We start from the raw sequence: 16,500 nt of genomic DNA on the forward strand, positions 1-16,500 counted from the left end.
CAGAGGAATCAAGGCCTCAAGGGCCCCTGCTCCCCCTGGCCCAACCAAAAGAAGGATGCATAATATGCGGGACCATTTCCCGGACTGCTGGGCCACCTACCCACTGCTACAAGCCTGCGAGGGACATGCCCTGCTCATTTGTGCCTGAAAGCTGAAAGTAGGGCCTACGTACACAAAGGACACCAGTTTTCCTTATTATATATGGCCTCCTGCCAAGGACTGACTGACCTGCTGCCACCCCTTTCAGGACCCAATTCAAAATTGCGATGGGCAGACACCAGATTGTTAATTGACACCCTGACCATTCTCATGCTACCCCCTCTCCAGCTGGAGTGCCATGTGGTGGAGGGGGGGGTTTAGAATTGGCCCCATTTGTCCCTTCATTGGCATTCTACACAAGCCCGTAAATACCTCTCTCCCAATGGACAGTCTTCATGTGTGATCTTAGACAGTGATGGTTTATGAGCTGCTGAACCCTGGGACAGTATCACATCAGAACCAGACTCAATCACCCGAGTTCAATTCTGGTATGGAGAACAGAAATGCAGTAAAGAATAGAAATCCTCTTTCTGACACTGAAGCACATAGCCCAATCGGAGTTCTGCAATAATGAGTCCAGTTGAAACGTCCCAACTTAACCTGTGAAAATCAGTGGTAATCTTGTCCAGCCAGGACCTGCCTATCTGTTGGAGCTTTGACCTGCGAGGGTCTACACAAAGTGGAACATGGTTGGGGTGATTTATCTAGGGACTGCACAATGGAACCTGCAAACCTGGAAAGAACTGGTTTATAACTTCATTACACAGGGAACCCAGGCCATGTTTTTCCCATTGTGTGAGCGTTTGCTCAGCTTGGGAGGGAACTGTGTCTTTGTGTAATGTGGACTTATTCCTGCATTGTGCTGTCCAACTATTACATGACTGAGCTTTCCTTGTGACAATGTGATTTATTTCTGTTGTACAGGGGCGGTATGGCTGCTGTCGATTTTTGAGAGATGGCTACAAAACTCCAAGAGAGGTAGATAGAATCCAATTTCTTGCCTGTAGATTGATAAGTAGGTGCACCATCTAACTGAACAGAAAATTGGCTATAGTCAGAACTGAGAGAATTATGTCTCACCTGTTTAACAGTAGGTCTGTGGTGGTAATTATATTCTTTATAAGTACAGTGTGATTTTTGATCTTCGACAGAAGGATCAGTACCAATATTTTATCTTTTGCATGAATACCCTTTTGTTAACACTCCTTCATTCTTGTCTTGCTCTGTAGTTGTTCCAAGCTTAGACCCTGATAATGCCATCAGCATTCTGCTTGACTCTTTAACATGCCTACATAAATTTACAAAAAAATATTCAAACTCATTGGTCATTTTAAAATATTTGAAAATGTATTCTGGTAAACATTCCCCTTTAATACAACCCCGTCTCTCTTAATTTTTCCTATGTTGCAAACTATTCCTGATCTCAAATTGATTATTTGAAAATGATGGCATTGGCATATTAATGATTAATTTTTTTAAAGTTTCTGTATTTAAATCACTACCTTCTGTTTTTAGGATCCTAGCAGATTGCATTATGATTCTGCTGAACTTCAGTTGTTTGAAAACATTGAATGTGAATGGCCTGTATTCTGGACCTATCTCCTCATTGATGGGGTATTTAGAGAAGACAAAGTGCAGGTAGGGCATTGGCACTCTCATCGGTTATATGGAGAGTAATGCTTGATCCATTGGTTATATGGAGAGTAATGCTAGATCCATCGGTTATATGGAGAGTAATGCTAGATCCATTGGTTATATGGAGAGTAATGCTTGATCCATCAGTTATATGGAGAGTAATGCTTGATCCATTGGTTATATGGAGAGTAATGCTTGATCCATCAGTTATGTGGAGAGTAATGCTAGATCCATTGGTTATATGGAGAGTAATGCTTGATCCATCGGTTATATGGAGAGTAATGCTTGATCCATCGGTTATGTTGAGAGTAATACTTGATTCATTGATCATCATCTACCTGTGTACTAATCAGATCCTACCTCAGTGACACAATAAACATTGACAGCATATGCTTCACCTTCATTACCATAGCTATCCAATTATTTCATGCTACCTATTCTAATCGAAAACACATTTGAAATTGTATAGCTATGAAACTCATTTTTGTAAATTCTAGGTTTGCCTTTTATTTTACTTGTACCAATGGCCCCTTGTATTACTCGCAATTTCATTTTAAATAATCCTCTGGGTTATGGCGGGGAAGCACTGGCGTAGTGGGATTGTCATCAGACTAGTAATCCAGACACCCAGGGTAATGAATTTGAATTCAATAAAAATCTGGAATTAAAAGTCTGACGATGACCATGGAAAAATTGTCGATTGTCAGAAAGACCCATCTGGTTCACTAATGTCATTTAGGGAAGGAAATCTGCCGTCCTTACCTGGCCTACATGTGACTCCAGACCCACAGCAATATGGTTGACTCCTAAATGCCCTCTGAAATGGCCCAGCAAGCCACTCAGTTGTATCAAATCGTTACAAAGTCTTAAAGGAATGAAACTGGACAGACCATCCGGCATCGACCTAAGCAGCGGAAACGACAACAGCAACTCAGCCCTGTTAAACGCTGCAAAGTCCCCCTTACTAACATCGGGGTCTAGTGCCAAAATTGGGAGAGCTGTCTCACAGACTAGTCAAGCAACAGCCTGACATAGTCATCCTCACAGAATCATACCTTACAGATAATGTCCCAGACACTAGCTTCACCATCCCTGGGTATGTCCTGTCCCACTGGCAGGACAGACCCAGCAGACATGGCTGCACAGTGGTATACAGTCGGGAGAGAGTTGCCCTGGGAGTCCTCAACATCGTCTCCGGACCCTATGAAGTCTCATGGCATCAGGTCAAACAGGGGCAATGAAACCTCCTGCTGATTACCACGTACTGCCCTCCCTCAGCTGATGAATCAGTGCCCCTCCATGTTGAACACCACTTGGAGGAAGCACTGAGGGTGGCAAGGACGCAAAATGTACTCTGGGTGAGGGACTTCAATGTCCATCACCAAGATTGGCTCGGTAGCACCACTACTGACCGAACTGGCCGAGTCCTAAAGGACATAGCTGCTAGACTGGGTCAGCGGCAGGTGGTGAGAGAACCAACAAGAGGGTAAAACATACTTGACCTCATTCTCACCAACCTGCCTGCCACAGATGCATCTGTCCATGACAGTATCGGTCGGAGTGACCACCACACAGTCCATGTGGAGATGACGTCCTGCCTTCACATTGAGGATACCTCCATCGTGTTGTGTGGCACTACCACCGTGCTGAATGGGATAGATTTCGAACAGATCTAGCAACTCAAGACTGGGCATCCATGAGGTGCTGTGGGCCATCAGCAACAGCAGAATTGTACTCGAACACAATCTAACCTCATGGCCCAGCATATCCCCCACTCTACCATTAACATCAAGCCAGGGGATCAACCCTGGTTCAATGAAGAGTGCAGGAGGGCATGCCAGGAGCAGCACCAGCCATACCTAAAAATGAGGTGTCGACCTGGTGAAGCTACAACACAGGACTACATGCGTGCCAAACAGCATGAGCAGCAAGTGATAGACAGAACTAAGCTATTCCACAACCAACGGATCAGATCTAAGCTCTGCAGTCCTCCCAGTCGTGAATGGTGGTGAAATATTAAACAACTCACTGGAAGAGGAGGCTCCACAAATATCCCCATCCTCAACGATGGAGGAGCCCAGCATATCGGTGCAAAAGATAAGGCTGAAGCATTCGCAACAATCTTCAGCCAGAAGCGCTGAGTGGATGATCCATCTCGGCCTCCGCCGGAGGTCCCCAGCATCACAGATGCCAGTTTTCAGCCAATTCAATTCATTCCACGTGATGTCAAGAAACGGCTGAAGGTACTGGATACTGCAAAGGCTATGGGCCCTGACAATATCCCGGTAATAGTATTGAAGACTTGTGCTCCAGAACTTGCTGTGCCCCTAGCCAAGCTGTCCCAGTACAGCGACAACACTGGCAATTACCCAGCTATGTGGAAAATTGCCCAGGTGTGTCCTGTACACAAAAAGGACAAATACAACCCGGCCAATTACCGCCCCATCAGTCTACTCTCCAGCATCAGTAAAGTAACGGAAGGGGTCATCAACAGTGCTACCAAGCGGCACTTGCTTAGCATTAACCTACTCACTGACACCCAATTTGGGTTCCGTCAGGGTCACTCAGCTCCTGACCTCATTACAGCCTTGGTTCAAACATGGATAAAAGAGCTGAACTCCCGAGGTGAGGTGAGAGTAACTGCCCTTGACATCAAGGCAGCATTTGACAGAGTGTGGCGTCAAGGAGCCCTAGCAAAACTGGAGTCAATGGGAATCAGGGGGAAAACTCCCTGCTGGCTGGAGTCATACCCAGCACAAAGGAAGATGGCTGTGGTTGTTGGAGGTCAATCATCTCAGCTCCAGGACATCACTGCAGGAGTTCCTCAGGGTCGTGTCCTCAGCCCAACCATCTTCAGCTGCTTCATCAATGAACTTTCTTCTATCATAAGGTCAGAAGTGGGGATGTTCGCTGATGATTGTACAATGTTCAGCACCATTCGCAACTCCTCAGATACTGAAGCAGTCCATATCCAAATGCAGCAAGACCTGGACAATATCCAGGCTTGGGCTGACAAGTGGTAAGTAACATTCGCACCACACAAATGTCAGGCGATGACCATCTCCAACAAGAGAGAATATAAGCATCGCCCCTTGATGTTCAATGACATTACCATCACTGAATCCCCCACTTTCAACATCCTGGGGGTTACCATTGACCAGAAACTGAACTGGACTCGCCATATAAATACTGTGGCTACAAGAGCAGGTCAGAGACGAGGAATCCTGCGATGAGTAACCCATCTCCTGACTCCCCAAAGCCTGTCCAAGATCTACAAGGCACAAGTCAGGCGTGTGATGGAATACTCCCCACTTGCCTGGATGAGTGCAGCTCCCACAGCACTCAAGAAGCTTGACACCATCCAGGACAAAGCAGCCCGCTTGATTGGCACCCCTTCCACATATATTCACTCCCTCCACCACTGACGCACAGTGGCAGCAGTGTGTACCATCTACAAGATGCACGGCAGGAATTCACCAAGGCTCATTAGGCAGCACCTTCCAAACCCACGACCACTACCACCTAGAAGGACAAGGGCAGCAGACACATTGGAACACCACCACCTGGAAGTTCCCCTCCAAGTCACTTGCCATCCTGACTTGGAAATATATCGCCGTTCCTTCACTGTCACTGGGGCAAAATCCTGGAACTCCCTAATAGCACTGTGAGTGTACCTACACCACATGGACTGCAGTGGCTCAAGAAGGCAGCTCAACACCACCTCTCAAGGGCAGTTAGGGATGGGCAGTAAATGCTGGCCTAGCCAGTGAAGCCCACATCCAATGAATGAATAATAGAAAAAAAACCTTTTCTGTAATTGTTACATTCTTGTATGCTGTGGAGAGTCACTTGTAGGGTATCTCCTGTCAAGGGGATGTAAACTGATTTGATTGACTGCCCATTATACTTACCACCTTCCCTCTCCACACTGTGCCTTGTTGAACTTCACTGCTCAAGCTTTCCATGCAACTTGGTAGAGTTCAGCTCAGAATCAGCCTTGTGGATATTCTCAGCGTTGTCTCCAGTGCTTGAATGATGGCCGCATGTTTCTGACCGCAACTGGACCAAGTCCTCCGGGTGTGGTCTGACCAGAGCTGTGTACAAACTGCACATGGCTTCAAATGACTTGTACTCTACTGAGATGTCATTTAGCATTATGTTGACTTTGTTAATCGTTGCATTGGTTGGGTGTCATGAGCACCAGGTCTACCAAACCCTGGTTTGAAATGAGCGTGGGAATCGGACAGTGGGCCAAACCACGCTGACCATGGCTGCCAGAGGCGTGAGTGATTTTATCCCTTAGGACACACCTGCACCCAACTGGTCAGATGTCCACACAGGATGGCAACAGCAGGGATGGACCAATCAGCCTCTGGCACTCTAGTAAATGATATGGAGCAAGATTCAGAGTCACATAAGGAGAGTTTTTTTGAAAATAAGTTAAAATGAAATAACTTCCTTGGTCCTCTTCTGGTCCAAACTCTTGCCATTGGCCTCCACTGGGTGAAAGGCCATAATCGCTTAGCATCCCAGGCCACCAGCTCAAATAACAAACAGAGGCTGATGTGGATGTCTAAAGAAGAACTAGGCCGACTAGGTTTTGAGACGCTGCTGCCTGAAGGGCAGTTTGAGCAGGTAAAAACTGAAGACACCATGAGGAGAATGTTTCACCACTGGGCACAGCTCCCGGACGAGGATGAGGGTCAGTCACACTGGGCACAGCTCCCGGGCGAGGGTGAGGGTCAGTCACACTGGGTACAGCTCCCGGACGAGGGTGAGGGTCAGTCACACTGGGTACAGCTCCTGAGTGAGGGTGAGGGTCAGTCATGCTGGGAACAACACCCGAGCGAGGGTGAGGGTCAGTCACACTGGATACAGCTCCCGGACGAGGGTGAGGGTCAGTCACACTGGGTACAGCTCCCGGCGAGGATAAGGGTCGGTCACGTTGGATACATCTCCCGGGCGAGGATGAGGATCAGTCACACTGGGTACAGCTCCCTAGAGAAGGGTGAGGGTCAGTCACACTGGGTACAGCTCCCTAGAGGAGGGTGAGGGTCAGTCACACTGGGTACAGCTCCCTAGAGGAGGGTGAGGGTCAGTCACACTGTGTACAGCTCCCGGACGAGGGTGAGGGTCAGTCACACTGGGTAAAGCTCCCGGATGAGGGTGAGGGTCAGTCACACTGGGTACAGCTTCCGGACGAGGGTGAGGGTCAGTCACACTGGGTACAGCTCCCAGGCGAGAGTGGGGATCAGACACACTGGGTACAGCTCCCGGACGAGGGTGTGTGTAGATCACACTGGGTACAGCTCCCGGGCAAGGATGGGTGTGGATCACACTGGGTACAGCTCTCAGTGGGTGTAGATCACACTGGGTACAGCTCCCGGGCGAGGGTGGGTGTGGATCACACTGGGTACACCTCTCGGTGGGTGTGGATCACACTGGGTACAGCTCCCGGGTGAGGGTGGGTGTGGATCACACTGGGTACAGCTCCCAGGCGAGGGTGGGTGTGGATCACACTGGGTACAGCTCCCAGGCGAGGGTGGGTGTGGATCACACTGGGTACAGCTCCCGGGCGAGGGTGGGTGTGGATCACACTGGGTACAGCTCCTGGGCGAGGGTGACGGTCAGTCAGATTGGGTACAGCTGTCAGGGGAGGGTGAGGGTCAGTCACACTGGGTACAGCTCCCGGGCGAGGGTGAGGGTCAGTCACACTGGGTGCAGCTCCCGGGCAAGGGTGGGCGTAGATCACACTGGATACAGCTCCCGGGTGAGGGTGGGTGTGGATCACACTGGGTATAGCTCCCGGGTGAGGGTGGGTGTGGATCACACTGGGTACAGCTCCTGGATGAGGGTGGGTGTGGATCACACTGGGTACAGCTCCCAGGCGAGGGTGGGTGTGGATCACACTGGGTGCAGCTCCCGGGCGAGGGTGGTTGTGGATCACACTGGGTACAGCTCCCGGGCGAGGGTGGGTGTGGATCACACTGGGTATAGCTCCCGGGTGAGGGTGGGTGTGGATCACACTGGGTACAGCTCCTGGATGAGGGTGGGTGTGGATCACACTGGGTACAGCTCCCAGGTGAGGGTGGGTGTAGATCACACTGGGTACAGCTCCCAGATGAGGGTGGGTGTACATCACACTGGGTACAGCTCCCGGGTGAGGGTGGGTGTGGATCACACTGGGTACAGCTCCTGGATGAGGGTGGGTGTGGATCACACTGGGTACAGCTCCCAGGCGAGGGTGGGTGTGGATCACACTGGGTACAGCTCCCGGATGAGGGTGAGTGTAGATCACACTGGGTACAGCTCCTGGATGAGGGTGGGTGTGGATCACACTGGGTACAGCTCCCAGGCGAGGGTGGGTGTGGATCACACTGGGTACAGCTCCCAGGCGAGGGTGGGTGTGGATCACACTGGGTACAGCTCCTGGATGAGGGTGGGTGTGGATCACACTGGGTACAGCTCCCAGGCGAGGGTGGGTGTGGATCACACTGGGTACAGCTCCCAGGCGAGGGTGGGTGTGGATCACACTGGGTACAGCTCCCGGGCGAGGGTGGGTGTGGATCACACTGGGTTCAGCTCCCGGGTGAGGGTGAGGGTAAGTCACACTGGGTACAGCTCTCAGGGAGGGTGAGGGTCAGTCACACTGGGTACAGCTTCCGGGCGAGGGTGAGGGTCAGTCACACTGGGTACAGCTCTCAGGGAGGGTGAGGGGGGGCATTAAGTTCCACCCTTGATCTTTGCCCATTAGCTCCTCACCACCTGAAAGCCTGCATGGTCTCGCTTCCCGCTGTGCAGGAGCATCAGTTATTGAGGAATTTCATATGTATACAGACTGTTAGAAGATCTCAGTTTATTAAGGAGCCTTGCAAACTGGATGAATGAAGATGATTCATGCCTGCAGAGCAAGACACCAACTCCCTCTTAGGGCATGGTACCTGAGGAGGGAGAGAGATGGAAATAGACATATATTCAAAAATTCTGATCAAGCAAATAGGGAGAAAATGTTACCTTTGGCAAGTGGGGTGGTAACCAGATGTCATAGATTGGCAAAAGAACTAGAGGGAGAAATTATTTCACAAAAAGCCTTGTGAATGGGCAGGGGATGGGAGTCATTGGCAGTGCTTTCAAAAAGCCAACAGAGGCATGATGAGCTGAATGGTCTCCTTCTGTGGCCTCTGATTCTATCTGTACGACTGTTGCTTATGGTGGATCCCAAGCCCAGATCCGTAACTGTGAAGGTAAATCCTTACAAGGTTGGATCTGAGGATTTAGGACCTGCAGAAAGCTAGCTCACTACAACATTTCCAGTAATATTTAGGCAGCAGGTTAAGAGGATATTTAGAATGAGTACCTGGAAATGTACATAAAGGGGACTTTAAAAATGGAAGCCAGGAAGATTGGTTGAGCCTTGATGAGGTGCAATCAAAATAGGCCAAAAGATCACCTTCATCTTCCATAGCATGTGAATACGGAGCAAACAAGCAGCAAGCCTTGTTAACTTCCAGTGAATATGACCGGCAAACGCAATGGTACAAGTAAAAATCAATCTGCTGTCAAGCTGTGGCCCTGAATTGTATGGATTTCCTACATGAAGCTCATGAATCAGCCCTGAAACTAATGCTGTAGGCCATAAGTTTAACATGCAGTCCCTCCATGCACTATTTCAGCAGTATTTATTTAAATAGGTTAATGCCTCTCCTAAAATAGCAATAATTGGCCATTATTCCAGAACCATTCTGTTTCCATTTCATTGTGCGGTTTTCATCGGATGAAGCAAATCTTCATTCTCTGGGCAGAAGTCCTATTTAGCAAAAAAAAAATCTATTTTATTTCTGAGAGAGTGTGAAACATTCTGGGGAAAATATTCTGTATTTTGACATATAACAGACCTACAGAGATTACAGTTCTGAAAAAGTACCTCATTGGCAGCAAGACACTTTGAGAGGTTTCCTGAAGGTGTGAAAAACTCTGTCGCAATGCAAACCCCCTCTCTCTTTTCACTCTTTCTTTAAATGTTGTTCTAGATTGAAGAGTACAGAGAAGCCCTGGAAGAACTCCTTATAAGAGGAGAGAATGGCATACGTCTGGTCCCAGAGCTATACGCTGTTCCTGCTGAAAAGGTCAGACATCGAAAACCCTTCATTACAAATTATAAACCGTAACAACATGTAGCTAATGTAGAACATTACACTAAAATTTTAACTAATAATATACGGCCTCATAAATTTATGTTTGAGTTGACAGTGATGTTTTCTAAGCAACAGATATTGGATATGTTACTTTATCTAATTGACCTGAAAATTACTTCCATTGTACCAGTTAAGACTCTTTAATTTCTTGATTGTAATTGTCGTTTGTGTGGGAGTAGCTGATTTAATCTGCAGAATCTTGCCACTCTTTGCAGTTGGCATATCTGCCCATGCAATAATGCCAAACAGTGCAGAGAATTTCAGCCAAGTTTGTCAACCATCTATATTTAACACGGAGAGCTAGGAGTTTGAGGGTGAGTATTTACAGATGAAAGTTAGCTGGATTGTAGGCTCCACACTGCTGCTGGGCACTGCCGTACGCTGTTACTGCTCCAGGACATGAATGTCTGCCATCACTGTGAGGCGCTGTGGGCAGATATTCTCCTGAGAAAATGTTTATCCCCAGCTTGCAACGTCCCCCCACCATCCTGACACCCCAGAGTAGAATTAGCAGGCAAGAGCCAGGCACACCACAAGAAGTGCCAGTTTATGCCAACATGACCTGTTTGGGGGAGGTGGAGAGTTTGAACTGAGAGGAACAGGGTTTGAAGGGCTCCATTGTTAACTGATGGTGGGAGGATGGCATGAGATTGGCAACATAAATTGGGCAGAGGCAGAAGAGTGAGACCATGAGGTGAAGGCGGGGAGAGAAGACTGATTCTGTGAATTGGGAAAGTTAGGGAGAGAGATGAAGGAACACCTGTGAGCTGTGAGGGCCGGGAAGGGAAGAAAATCCCTCTGTGCCACTGTGATCCATGTATAAAAAATCAACTTTAAAATGATAGTGGGGTTCGATGGAGATACATTCAATGGATAAATCATTTCCTCTGGTGGCTCCATCCAGAAGAAAGAACTGGCCGTTCAGGAGTGAAACCAGGAAGCTGTTTCCATAAGGCTAGTGACATCTGGAGTTCCCTCTCTCCTCAGGCTCGATTGAAGTTTTCAAGACAGAGGTTGATGATTTTTTTTGTTGGATGAGCATATCCAGGATAGTGGAACCAAGGCCTGTGGATGGAGTTAAGATACAGATCAGACATGATCTGTTGCATTGGCAGAAGTGGCTCAAGGGACTGGATGACCTCCACCTGTTCTTGTGTTCCAGAAGCAGTTTGATGAACCATTTGAGCAACTGAGTGTATTAGTACACCTCCACAGTAGTCCAGACTCTCCCTGCATGAAAAGAGGACCTGTACCCCAAGATCCCTTTGCATCTCTTACCAAATTTAAACCTATTTTCGCAGGAATAGGTGGCCTGCTTAATCCTCCTCATGAGCCTGGGTGACAATAGTTGGTATGTGTCAAGTATGGCAGCCCTGGCTACAGGCAGCCTTGCTCTCAGCCATCCACCCCTGTAACCTCCAGTAAGGGGTAGTCACTGGTCATTATCTGGGACCCTGATAGCTCACTGACTTTCTATTCACTCCCACTGATTCAGTGCTGCTGACACTATCTGTAGTGCTGCCTCAGTATGGATTAGAGTTTGGAACTGGGGCCTCCTATCTCACTGTTACATTCCACATTGTGCTTACTCAGGAAGCTTTTAACACATACACTCAATGGCTCATTCCCACTCTGCATTGTTACATCACAGGCAGCAGATAGCTAAAGGTTTCCAGCAAAGTACGAAGATTTTTAATAAATTCCTATGTTTATGAAGTGATTTACCAGGATTGTCATTGTTGATGGCCACAGGGAAAATGTTTGAGTTAAATTTTGGTGAATTCCCATCTTGGGCGTTTTTAAAATTCTTTCATGGGATGTGGGTGTCACTGGCAAAACCAGCATGTGTTGCCCATCCCTAATTGCCCTTGAACTGAGTGGCTTACTAGGCCATTTCAGAGGGCAGTTAAGAGTCAACCACATTGCTGTGGGTCTGGAGTCACATGTAGGCCAGACCAGGTAAGGATGGCAGAATTCCTCCCCTAAAGGGCATTAATGAACCAGATGGGTTTTTATGACAATTGGCAATGGTTTCACGGTCACCATTACTGAGACTAGCTTTACCTTTCAGATTTTATTAATTGAATTTAAATTCCACCAGCTGCTGTGGTGGGATTTGAACCTATTAGATTAGATTCTAATCTAACATGAACCTGATACTTGTTGTTTCCAGGTGGATGAAGAATATAAGAACCCACACACCGTGGACAGAACTGTGAAAGGAAAATTGCCTCACATGTGGGGGCAATCTTTATATATCCTCGGGACCCTCCTGGCTGAGGTATGCACCAATCAAAGCACAGTAATAACGTTGGGCCAGTAGTAGTCTTTCAGTGCACATGGCGCCTAGCAGCCATGGTTCAACCAAGGCAACAGTTCGCAATTTGTTTATAATCAACATGTGCCACCCTCTGAAACAACCTCATCAAACTATGATCGCCCATCATGAGGTGAAGGTCAAGGTGAGGGTAGGCGATCAGGTATAGCATTCATCGTACATCATACATATTTTAACACAGTTTGGATTAATATATACACAGATAAACTAATCCAGGCAAAAAGTTACCTCCTGGTGGTAGTACTGTTAATTACCCAATTCACACCCTTAATGTACAAAATAATGTTCCTGTTAAACAGGTCTCCTGCTTGTTATGCATTATTTATTTTATCCATTGCACTACTGCTTTGTGTATTTGTGGTTTCCATTTCTTGGTGGGAAGTGTTTTCAGTGCACTATGGTTACTGATATTGTAAATACGTTAATGATTTCACTAAACATCAAAAAGAGCTGGAGTCACTCTCTGGGTGATATCAATTAATGCTGCTTATTCTCACTTTGTCTGGAGCTTCACAGCATCAACCACAAACCTTCAGAGCACGAGGTCCCCAAGCTATTCCTCTTTTCACCACTGGCTCTAGTCTTTCCCCTGTAGTGTGTGAGTATATTTGGCCTGCCCACCCACATTACATTGTACTCGGTTAACTGTAATTTGGCCTAAAGCTTTCCTTCCCCCAGCACATTGCTTGCACTAGTGGAGCATCCTCAGTGCTAGCTCTCGCTTATAACTTGGGATCATCAAAAACCTGGGGTCCATTCCCTGACATCTAAAACATGAATGGAGATGGTAAATTGCAAAGGTCCTAATGCCACTCCCTATGGGAGGGCACTGGGAACCGGTCTCCAACCAGATACAAATCCATTCAGAGCAGCCTGCCATCATTCAGTACATGTAAACATAGAAACATAGAAAATAGGAACAGGAGTAGGCCATTCGGCCCTTCGAGCCTGCTCTGCCATTCATTATGATCATGGCTGATCATCCAACTCAATAGCCTGCTCCCGCTTTCTCCCCATATCCTTTGATCCCTTTCGCCCCAAGAGCTATATCTAACTCCTTGAAAACATACAATGTGTTGGCCTCAACTACTTTCTGTGGTAACGAATTTCACAGGCTCACCACGCTCTGGGTGAAGAAATTTCTCCTCATCTCAGTCCTAAATGGTCTACCCTGTATCCTCAGACTGTGACCTCTGGTTCTGAACATCCTTCCTGCATCTATCCTGTCTAGTCCTGTTAGAATTTTATAGGTTTCTATGAGATCCCCCCCCTCATCTTCTGAACTCCAGCAAATATAATCCTAACCGACTCAATCTCTCCTCATATGTCAGTCCCGCCATCCCAGGAATCAGTCAGGTAAACCTTCGCTGCACTCCTTCTATAGCTAGAACATCCTTCCTCAGATAAGGAGACCAAAACTGCACACAATATTCCAGGTGTGGTCTCACCAAGGCCCTGTACAATTGCAGCAAGACATCCCTGTTCCTGTACTCGAATTCTCTGGCTATGAAGACCAACATACCATTTGCCGTCTTTCCAACCAGCTGCACCTGCATGCTTACCTTCAGCGACAGGTGTACAAGGACACCCAGGTCTCGTTACACATTCCCCTCTCTCAATTTATAGCCATCCAGATAATAATCTGCCTTCCTGTTTTTGCTACCAAAGTGAATAACCTCACATTTGTCCACATTATACTGCATCTGCCATGCATTTGCCCACTCACTCAGCTTGTCCAAATCACACTGAAGCATCTCTGAATCCTCCTCACAGCTCACCCTCCCACCGAGCTTTGTGTCATCTGCAAAATTGGAGACATTACATTTAGTTCCTCATCTAAATCATTAATATATATTGTGAACAACTGGGGTCCCAGCACCGATCCCTGTGGTACCCCACTAGTCACCGCCTGCCATTCGGAAAAAGACCCATTTATTCCTACTCTTTGTTTCCTGTCTGCCAACCAATTTTTTATCCATCTCAATACACTACCCCCAATCCCATGCGCTTTAATTTTACACGCTAATCTCTTATGTGGGACTTTGTCGAAAGTCTCCTGAATGTACAAATAAACCACATCCACTGGCTCCCCCTCATCAACTCTACTAGTTACATCCTCGAAAAATTCCAGTAGATTTGTCAAGCCTGATTTCCCTTTCGTAAATCCATGCTGACTCTGTCCGATTCTGCCACTGTTTTCCACCTGCTCAGCTATTAAATCTTTTATAATGGACTCTAAAATTTTCCCCACTACCGACGTCAGGCTGACTGGTCTATAATTCCCTGTTTTCTCTCTACCTCCCTTTTTAAATAGTGGGGTTACATTAGCTAACCTTCAATTTGTAGGAGCTATTCCAGAGTCTATAGAATCTCGGGAGATGACCACCAATGCATCCACTATTTCTAGGGCCACTTCCTTAATGTGGATTATCAGGCCCTGAGGATTTGTCAGCCTTCAATCCCATCAATTTCCCCAACACCATTTCCCTACTAATACTATTTCTTTCAGTTCCTCCCTCTCACTAAACACTGTGTTTCCCAACATTTCTGGTATGTTATTAGTGTCCTCCTTTATGAAGACAAAGCTAAAGTATGTATTTAGTTGGTCAGCCATTTCTTTGTTCCCCATTATAAATTCCCCTGTTTTTGACTGTAAGGGAGCTACATTTGTCTTCATCAATCTTTTTCTCTTCACATACCTATAGAAACTTTTACAGTCAGTTTTTATGTTCCCCGCAAGCTTACTACTTTTCCCCTTCTGAATCAATCCCTTGGTCCTCCTTTGCTGAATTCTAAACTGCTCCCAATCCTCAGGCCTGTTGCTTTTTCTGGCCAATTTGTATGCCTCTTCCATGCATCTAATACTATCTCTAATTTCCCATGAAAGCCACGGTTTGGCCACCTTTCCTGTTTTACTTTTGCACCAGACAGGAATAAACAATTGTTGCAGTTCACCCATGCACTCTTTGAATTCACAACCCACCCAGCACACAGCCACTAATTCCACAAGATTCGATCTTCTAGAGCGACAGAAGCAGGAGCTTTCTGAAGGTCTGGGGATCCAATATCTACCCTCATGTATTGAGCATGTTTTCTCCAAAATCCTCAATCTGATTGGTAAGACAGGCCTTTCTTTCCTGACAGCTGTATAGGGTGCCCTTGATGAAGTTTTCTCTGTCTAAATGTTGTTGTAGACCATCACTGATGATTCCCTCCACAATATTTCCCATTTCAGGCTTCAAGCTAATGGGTGTGTTCTGGGCTATCTCCCATTTTAAAAGTTGGATCAATGCTGGCTTCCTTCCAATCTGAGAGAACAGTCACCAATGCCAGCAAACACACTCACAGCCCCTTTCCCATCTCCATAAGGACTCTCGATGGATATCGTCTAGGCTGGCAGCCCAACCTACTCTAAACTCCTTTATTTTTTTCTAAAATTATACCCTCACCTATTTTAATTTCAACAATGTAATTGTTAGCCTCCCCACAGAACAGTTTTAATTTGTCTTTGATTGTATTGGTTTGGGATATCTGCCATACCCTCAGGGTCCATTCTAACCCGTCCCTTAGAATCTCTCAGTCACCCAATATGGGGCGGAACTTAATGCTCACAGCGGTGGGCCTGTCCAACAGCCACAGAGCCAGTGACGACCCCATTGTGGTCATCCTGAGCAACTCCTGACTTGATTTAATGCCAATCAGGCACTTGCCTGGCTGGTGTTGGGGTCCTCATCATGGTCAGAAGAAATTTCCTGCCTTTGAGAGCCGGCCAATCAGAGGCTGGCAGCTCTCCAGTACCAGCAGCACCACCAGGAGCTGTGGTCACTGCCGGTACTGCAAGAGGCCCAGGCTGCAGGATCGTGGCTGGAGCCTGGAGTGAAGGTAGGTGAGGCAGGCTCACCAGGGCCAGTTGGGGAGGCCCATAGAGGGGCGTTACGTTTAAGGGCCGGCAGGGGTCTTCACTTGTGGACGGCCCTGGTTGCTGAAGGGGTCTCTTTGTTGGGTTTGGCTGCCCAAGTAGGAGGGGCCCCCCCCCCCCACACCCCACCCCACCCCACCGCCACCCTTCCACCAGGATGTAGGCATACCGGTCAGGATGGCCATTGAAGAGGCTCAGTTGGCTTCCGGGTGGGAAGGCCGTTCTTCACCCATCCAGCCCTGGACTTTAATCGGGGAGGGGGTTGGGAAAGTGATGGTCCTCCACCCCGCACCTTGCTGCCCAATTAAAAGGGCACACCCTTCCCCCCGACCCCTAACCCCCCATCCCACCCACCCCACCCCCATCTCCCTTCG

General features: G+C 47.6%; 1 protein-coding gene across 4 annotated transcripts in view; it reads left to right on the plus strand.

The window, feature by feature from the left end:
• Positions 1–16,500, plus strand: part of LOC144691467 (phosphorylase b kinase regulatory subunit alpha, liver isoform-like) — a 163,768-nt gene that overhangs the window by 51,546 nt on the left and 95,722 nt on the right. For all 4 annotated transcript variants that reach the window (XM_078559576.1, XM_078559574.1, XM_078559577.1 and 1 more), the window contains exons 10-13: positions 964–1,017; positions 1,555–1,677; positions 9,705–9,800; positions 12,043–12,150. In XM_078559576.1, the coding sequence (XP_078415702.1) occupies positions 964–1,017; positions 1,555–1,677; positions 9,705–9,800; positions 12,043–12,150 (381 nt within the window). The remainder of the gene's footprint in view (positions 1–963; positions 1,018–1,554; positions 1,678–9,704; positions 9,801–12,042; positions 12,151–16,500) is intronic.

This window comes from Cetorhinus maximus, chromosome 16, assembly GCF_964194155.1.
Source record: "Cetorhinus maximus chromosome 16, sCetMax3.hap1.1, whole genome shotgun sequence".
Lineage (NCBI taxonomy): Eukaryota > Metazoa > Chordata > Chondrichthyes > Lamniformes > Cetorhinidae > Cetorhinus > Cetorhinus maximus.